At 35.4% G+C, this 8,013-nt stretch overlaps 2 protein-coding genes across 2 annotated transcripts; both read left to right on the top strand.

Moving 5' to 3' along the window:
• The first annotated feature begins 400 nt into the window (after positions 1–400).
• LOC102615888 (pectinesterase inhibitor 10) lies at positions 401–2,208 on the top strand. Its single transcript, XM_006473000.4, has 4 exons — positions 401–836; positions 923–1,041; positions 1,238–1,639; positions 1,858–2,208. The coding sequence occupies exons 1-4, from the start codon at positions 698–700 to the stop codon at positions 1,924–1,926; spliced, it is 729 nt and encodes a 242-aa protein (XP_006473063.2). The 5' UTR covers positions 401–697; the 3' UTR covers positions 1,927–2,208.
• A 938-nt stretch (positions 2,209–3,146) lies between these two features.
• On the top strand, positions 3,147–4,966 carry LOC102615589 (uncharacterized). Its single transcript, XM_006472999.4, has 2 exons — positions 3,147–3,415; positions 3,526–4,966. Exons 1-2 carry the CDS (start codon positions 3,265–3,267, stop codon positions 4,779–4,781), a joined length of 1,407 nt encoding a protein of 468 aa, XP_006473062.2. The 5' UTR covers positions 3,147–3,264; the 3' UTR covers positions 4,782–4,966.
• Positions 4,967–8,013: the final 3,047 nt, after the last annotated feature.

Below are 8,013 nucleotides of genomic sequence, written 5' to 3'. Positions count from 1 at the left end.
ATTGGGTTTCGTATTGAGTCTTGTTTAATATAGATAAATTTATGGTTTCAATTCCACAATGTAATTACAGAAGATAGTGAGATTTTATTCGTTTGAAACATCAAAATAAAAAGTATGCGTATCACTTCATTAAACAAATTAAAGTATTAAAGAAACTAAATGGGCCAAATTAAAAAGTTAAAGATTTCATCAAAGAAAGTAAAATTAGATTCCCCACACTCATTCACCTCTCCATATAAGAAAAAAAAAACTATTTAAATTAAAAATTGATGTAAATAAAGACTGCAGAGTGATAATCACAAAGAACTAGCTAATCATTTTAGAATAATAATCCCCATCATCTTTTATCAATTTTTTTTATCATTACATTATAAATACTAATTTCATTCTCTTTATTGTTACTGTTTTTTGTAAAGTTTTTCAGCAAACAAAATCATGCCACCTTTTACTGTTTAAAATAAATGAAATCACACAATCTCCCATATCCATTGTCTGTCATCCATTCAAACAAAGTCTGACAGTTTGCAGGGTCTCCCCTCAAAAACAAAAAAACCAATGCACATTTTTCAATTTTCAGAATTCCCTTTTTCTTTTAAAAGCTTTGACAGAGCCATTACAAGTGCATAAAAGCCATAAACCCTTCTGATTTAATCATCCCTCTTCATCATTTCACTTCATTAGTTCATCATTTCAGTTCATGAAGCTTGACATTTCATCCATGCTTCCAATCTTCCTAGTTTTGTTCCTTCTCTCACAACAAGCTCAATCTGCAACAATTTTTGTTGATGGAATTTCAGAGTGGAAGAACCCCAGTGTCCATGTAGGAGACACAATCAGTAAGTAATCTGAAAACAAAACAACATTTTTTATGTGATCCAAATTAGCAATGACTAACATGTCCTGTTCTTAATTTCTTTCTCAGTTTTCAAACACAAGTTTAATAACTCCAACCTCTACATTTTCAAGAACAAGAATGCATTCAATCTTTGCAATTTCTCTCAAGCTACTCTTCTCACCAATCCCAATTCCACCTCCTATACGGTAACTAGCTAGCTTCAAATCTTGTTTTTGAAACAAAAACATGGAAATTTTGAAAATGATTTTTTTTTCTGGATCTGGAAACATGTTCTAGTTGCATTCTTTTTTACGTGGGGTACATTGAAAAATGTCTCAAAATTGTTACTAACTTTTTAAAATTTTTTAAAATTTTTGCTCATAATGTATGCAAATTAATTAGTGGCACCCATCACGCCGTGGATTTTTCTACTTCACATTCAACAACGGCTCTCTTCAAACATGCAATAAAAGCTCACAAAAGCTCTCCATAAAAGTCTCTGCTGTCTCTTCAACTCCGTCACCAACCCCTTCAACGGAAAAACCTCCGATGATGGCGGCTCCGACGCCGGCTCCCGGAGGCATTGTGTCGTCTTCTCCATCTTATCCGTGGCCTTTCCGCCCTCATGAAAAGGCTTTTTCCCCAACTCCTGCACCCATGATTGCTGCCACTTCTCCAGGGACGGTGCCGGATAAAGGCAGCGGCATTCCGTTCATTAACAGTAACCCCGCCGTTCCTCTGCCTACTGGTGAAGTTGATTCTGCTACTATACGGCCTTTGCCCACTTCAGGCCATGTGAATCAGGTGAGAACGTTTTGGGTTTTATAAAAATGTGGATTTGCACATAATGTTTAGTAAGAGTTTGAAATTAAAATTTTCCAATTTGATGCTGATGTAAGTCATGATTTTATATGTGTGTGTGTGTGTATTTCATTTATCATTTTGGTTCACTTGGCCATACACATATAAAATAATAGTGAAATGATTTTAATGGTGTGTTGATTTGGTGGGTGGAATTGCAGGTGGAGGTTGGGATACTAGCAAGTCAATTATTGGTCCTCCTATTTTCTACAGTTTTCCTGATGATGTAAAAAAGAGGCTGAGACTCAAGAGAGAAATTAATGGAGGCCGTTTCGCCTGTGTAAAAAGTAGAAAATATTTTATTTATTAAGTAGGAAGAGGATGCAGTAAAAAAGTACTGTGGTAATTAGAGAGTTAAAGTAGCTTTAAATGTGATGATTATATGTACCATAATTTGTGTTTATGGTGACTGGCGATGCTCTTTTTCTCTCTGGCACTTGCTTTGGAATCATTTCTCACTTTTGATCTTTAATTTTGCCCATGCAATCAAGTACTTACTTTTTTCTTTTTCACTCTCTTTGTTCTTCATTGATCCCCACCTCTTTGCATAACTTTTTTGTTTTTTGTTTTTTTTTTAAAATTGAATTAATGATGAAAATTTTAAATTTGAAGTTCCAAGGGTGACCTGTTGGGCAAAGAGGTCCCTTTTCTGCATTGCTTTAAATCTTCTTATGGCGGAAGAAACCAGATTCACTTCCATTTTTAAAAACCATTTTATGGGAGAGGGCTACCTTACAACATCCGCAAGGTGCAGTCCTCTCCTCTCATATGAACAGCATCTGGTCGTAAGTCCAAGTAAGACCCATGACCAAATTTGTGAGAGGATTGTACCTTAGGGTAAGATAGCAAACTCCTCATTTTATAAATTCAAAGACAGCTTCTTGATGACCAAATAAGTGCTGTATAGAGATTTCAATTGGATCAGATTGGTTGTAATCGTAGATGGTACGAGCCCAGCAAGAATAGTGTCGTGCTGCTTTCACATGAGGTTCAATAGTATATAGGGGTTTCTAAAATCAATCTTAAAATCACAATGATTAAAGTGTTTAGTTAATTTTTTTTTTTCGTTACTTGATAATTTAAAATCCAAAAATAATGTTACTTCCTCTGATAAGAAACTAATGAAAGTAAAATTCTTACATATCAAATTTGTTGTCAAAGTTAATAACTTTTAACATTTCGTGGCTATATATATATGTTGATTAAGGAAATATTCTTTTATCCCAAGCGGGGACACATTTTGGTGCTCCACTTGTACCTCACCTGCAATTTCACGTTTTAGTGTCAACAAAATGCCGTTGCTTCCCGCCAAGGCCAAAAACAGTTAGAAGTAACCGACTTTGAAACCACCTCAAATTTTACACTAAGAAGCAATGAATATGTGCTTTACTCTTATTCACACACCTGCAAAAATGCCACCAAATAGTGACTTCAACATGTTAGAATGCCTTGCACCACAATTTTTCTATAATCGTATTAATTCTGTTTCTCATACATTACTAAGAGCATAGTCATTTGAATTTCTTTTATTCCAAAAAAAAAAAAAAGAGGAAGAAGCAGTAGCTGCCATGGAGCTTGAATTGGGATTTAAGCTCACTCGTACAAGAGACGACGAACAGACTTCCATTGCTGATTTTCGGATCACCACAGATTCGTCCGGTCCAATTTTCGTGTCTGAAGAAACTGACAGCAAGTTCATCCTCACCGGATATCTCAAAGGTTTTTCTTATTTACTTGACTCCATGTCTCTTCCATTTTAATTTAATCTTTTTGTTGTATAAATTGATGGTAAATGAGATAATTTACTCTTAAATTTTGAGCATATGCAGGTTTCAGAAGAGAGAATATCGATATTATGATAAATGAAGCAGGAGATAAAATTGCAATTAGTGGAAAGAAGCCGGTGCAAGAGATGGTGTTGATGGGTTGGATTGTGCAGAAGAAAGAGGTGGAAATCAGGGCCTTCAGGAAAGTTTTCCAGATACCAAATGGGGTGATTTTGGATAAAGTTAAGGCCAAGTTTAATGAAGAAACATCAAATTTGACAATTTTCATGCCCAAGTCAGTTAAAGGACATTCTGGGATTGTGATTGAGGAAGTGAAGGAAGAGGAAGTAGATAGAGGGGTGCCTGAAGCAATTGATAAAATAGAGGATCCTGAAATGAAACCAGTTGCGGCTGATGAGGTTCCCGAGAAAGGTACGAATAAGGCGGCGCCTAAGAAAGAAATTATAGAGAAGATTGAAGAAAAGCAGGATCCGGGTCAGGCTGAGGAACCAGCAAATGATCAGCGAAAATTTGAAACAACGGAATCAGCTGCTGAAGAGATTCCTGAAAATGGAAAAACAGAAGGAGCTGAAGAAAAATTTGACGGAGGGGAATCCAGGCCATTGGAGAATGGAGCCGAGGCAGAAACTGAAAGAGTCGAACAGACAATTCGGGAAGAATCCAAAGGGCCTGAAGTTAAAAGCAAGGAAGAAAATGAACGGGTTGCGGAGGAATCACCTGGAAGAACTGAAACTGTATCCTCAAAACCTGACGGGGAAGCTGAGATTTCGAAGATCACGGAACCATTGCAAACTGAAGAAACTTGGAAAGAAAGGCTTCCTGAAGAAAAGGCACCAGAGCCAAGATTTGAAGCACATGTTCCTGGCCCTGAGATGGCTAAAACAATCGAATCTGGAGATGATCAAGGTTCGTTATCTACTCAAGTTGAAGAGAAACACACTGCTAGTAAAGATCATCATCGAATGGAAAGCGAAAAGCCCGAAGATTTACGAAAGCAGGAGCCCTGTCAAGAAGTTGAAGAATTGACAAAACCTGAAGAGCCCTGTCAAGTACCTGAGCCAGAAGAAACTCCTCAGCCAAATGAAATTGAGCCATCTGAAGAAAAACCTGATGAACAAGAATCTGAAGAATTGGAGAAGCAGAAAGGTATCAGTGAGGATGCGGCGGCGGCAGCACAAATGAAGAAGCATGTTTCTAAAAAGAGTAAGGTTTGTCCTCCTCTTGTTGTCGCAGGATCAGCTCTTCTTGTCTCTCTTATAGTGCTTGTTTTCCAATTGATTAGAGCTAAGAAAAGATAGATTAGCTGCTTCAGTTCCTTGCATTTCCTTGTATATTGTTTGTCATTTGCCCAAATGATTACGACAGTTCATGTGTATATAAGTCGAGTAACTTGAATGAATCACCAGCCTTACAATTTGAAAATTTGAAATCATCCTGTTACCATTATTAATCCATTTAGTTTCAGCATGTTAGTACTTATAAATAGTTTCGACACATATGTTATCCAAAATATAATTTGTACAATAAAACATCAAATGCTCTCAATGTTCAATTTTCAATTTGATCTTAGTTTTTATGACATTCACAAAGTGAATACTAAGATAATGTAATTGATACATTTGAAACTTTGTAAAAATTATCAATAAATGAGAATGTCACATGCCAAGTCATTTAACATGAAAGAATTAAAAAAAAACTATAAAATAATAATAATCTCCTTAAGTTTACTTATATGAAGTTATATTAAGTATAAAACAAGGGTCATTTTATAATTTATTTTTTTAATTACAACATCAATAACGTAACAATGCACATCATTCGATTTTAATCAACGCGTAAAATATTTGTATTAATGAACAAATGTTAATTCTTTAAAAATATTGTAATTAGTTAACACACATGTTAAAAATATTATTTAGAAATTAGAAAGGAAAAAAAAAAGGATAAGAGGAGTCGTATTAGAGCACAAGCCTTTATCCTTCCTCGTTGAATTCATAACCTTTCCATTTAATTTAAATTCATCAAACTGTATTTTAAAAGTTATTTATTCCTTATTAATTAACTAATTATTTATTCATTAAATTAAATAAATGGTAGAGATTAAAACAATTAAATTTAAGGTCTACAACAATTTCATTATAAGCATTCCAAAAAATTCATACAACATGAAAAATCCATAAAATAATTCTCAAAATAATTTTGCCAAATGATTTTCCACGTGGAGGGCTAAATAATTCTGCTATTGTCGTTCAAAAACAAAGTTGGAAAAGAAGCGACCTTGGGGGCAAAGAGGCCTAACAGATCATAATTATTAAATCAGACCTTGAATGACATTCGAAAAACCTATATCGATTGATATTTGTTATTATCATTTCAATGGCAACGGCTTCAATACTGAAAGCAAATTCATTGCTTTATTCAACAAAGTGGAAAAACAAGTTGCGCTGCCACCAACCCGGCGGACTGGCCATCAAATTCGATAAATTTACGGCAAGTACCAGGCTCGAAGGCGTTAAAGTTGAAAGCTTTACAAAATCTGCTTACAGTACCGCGGTTGTTGCCTGCTCGAGTTCAAAATCGAATCTTTCAGAAAAATCTGTCACTAAACGGTGGAGGATTCCCGGTCCTGTGGTCTTGATGGTGCAGTCTTCTTTGGTTGTTGACTATGTCTGCGATGACTGCTGCTTTTGGTCGTCGTAATTCAGCGTTGGCTCATGTTTCTGCGGTGATGCCATTGCCAGCTGCTACTGTTTGCTCCTGTAACTGTGGGAAGAATTTTGCTGCTGCAGGAGACGCTGATAATAGTGTCGTGAAGAATGAACAATCTTTGCTTGCAGATCTCAAGTTATTGATCTTTTTGTTATTTGTTTTGTGCTTTTATTTTATATGAGCAAAGTAGAATTAAAGTCATCAAGCTACAGGTATAGATCGTGCCTTTTTAAAAAAAAATTTTTTTCAACTTATGCCGGAGTAATTAAATTCGATTTCTCACAGTTGCTTTTCTTAGGTGGCGATGACTGTTCTTGGATTAAATTATGAACAGATCCTTCGTAATATTTTAGAGAGTGCCGATTTATCCGGCGGTTGGGGGGATCGTTTGCAAAGTAAAGCTTTATTCTTTGTCAATATATGCAGACATTTTCCTATTTTTATTTTACAACCTGGATATCAAGAAATCTGTGGGATAAACTCCCACTCCCAAGTTCAAGTATAGAAGGATTTCAATATTGGCAGTTCTGTAAGGTTGAGCTGCTTTTTGTGCCCATTAATGGGGAAAAAAAAGAGTATTAATTAGTTCATTAATTTCTTTTCCTTTTCTTTTTTCCCCTGGTATAGAGACAGCAGATATGGTGGATAGACGTTTCCTCGGCTGAGTAGCTGGTTATTCATCTGTAAGTTAAATATCTACTCTTGAACCTTTAATTTGCTGTTATCCTTGAGTTGTCAATGACGTTAAATCTTATTGGTCTATTTTTTTATCCTTTTGCATTTCATCATATTTATTGTCTGTATATGAAGTGAGACATGTATGTACTGATGAAACAAACACAAACTTTATGCCCTTAATCGTGCATTTCCAAATTAAACACATATTTTCGGGAATTTCGAAAATTACCGTGATCTCCCATGAATCCGACCTTGAAAGCTTGTTATGGAGCCTCAAGAGAGTTGCTAGTTGCTTGATCTAGCTTCTGAATTCCTTTCTCTTGCCTCAGTTCAAGGATCGGCTTGCTTCAAAATTTGCTGTACACACACTCACGGGAGAGAAAAGAGGGAGAGGGAGAGAGAGAGGTGCACTGCACTCATGCCACTGATTTTTCCAACAGTTAACTCCCAATGGGCTGAAGTTACTTAAATACAGCGGTTGAGTGCAGGGACCCCTCATGTGTTAGTACAAAATTGCCCATCCCATTATTGGCGAAAATAACACAATTAAGGATATACTTGTCCATAATATACTACTGTACAGGGTATGTCAAAATTGCTCAACAATATTTGACTTTAGTCACGTATTAATTTGGTAAAATATAGAAAATAATTAGAATGATTTATGTCAGTCCACATAATGTGAGAAATAAATCTAACAATCTCCCACTTGGACGACAGAAATCACTCTAATGATAAATTTAAAATAAAATAATATTTTGAAAACAACCGAATTAATCAATATGTGACTATAACAAAAGGTCAAATACAAGCAATCACCCAAAACATAAACAAGTCCAAAATGTGCCATAAATATCAAATCATATGTGCACCGACAGGATGCTCCATATAACAAGACACTTATAAACACGTGATCATGTAGTAGTATACAAGTATAATTATGGAAATAACATGACAATGTGATCAACATGCTCATTTCCATAAAGTCCAGATGTCTAGCAAAATGAGACGAAAACAATATGTCTCCTAGACCATCGCTTCTTTATAACCATAATGAGACTATAACAAAATGTCTCGAGAAGCGAGCTTCCTTTTTAATCATAATGAGACTAATACCAAGATGTCTCACAGAAGCCGTGCTTT

The sequence above is a fragment of the Citrus sinensis genome, chromosome 5, assembly GCF_022201045.2.
Source record: "Citrus sinensis cultivar Valencia sweet orange chromosome 5, DVS_A1.0, whole genome shotgun sequence".
Classification (NCBI taxonomy): domain Eukaryota; kingdom Viridiplantae; phylum Streptophyta; class Magnoliopsida; order Sapindales; family Rutaceae; genus Citrus; species Citrus sinensis.
Note: the sequence above shows the minus strand (reverse complement) of the source record. Positions and strands in the feature narration are given on the sequence as shown.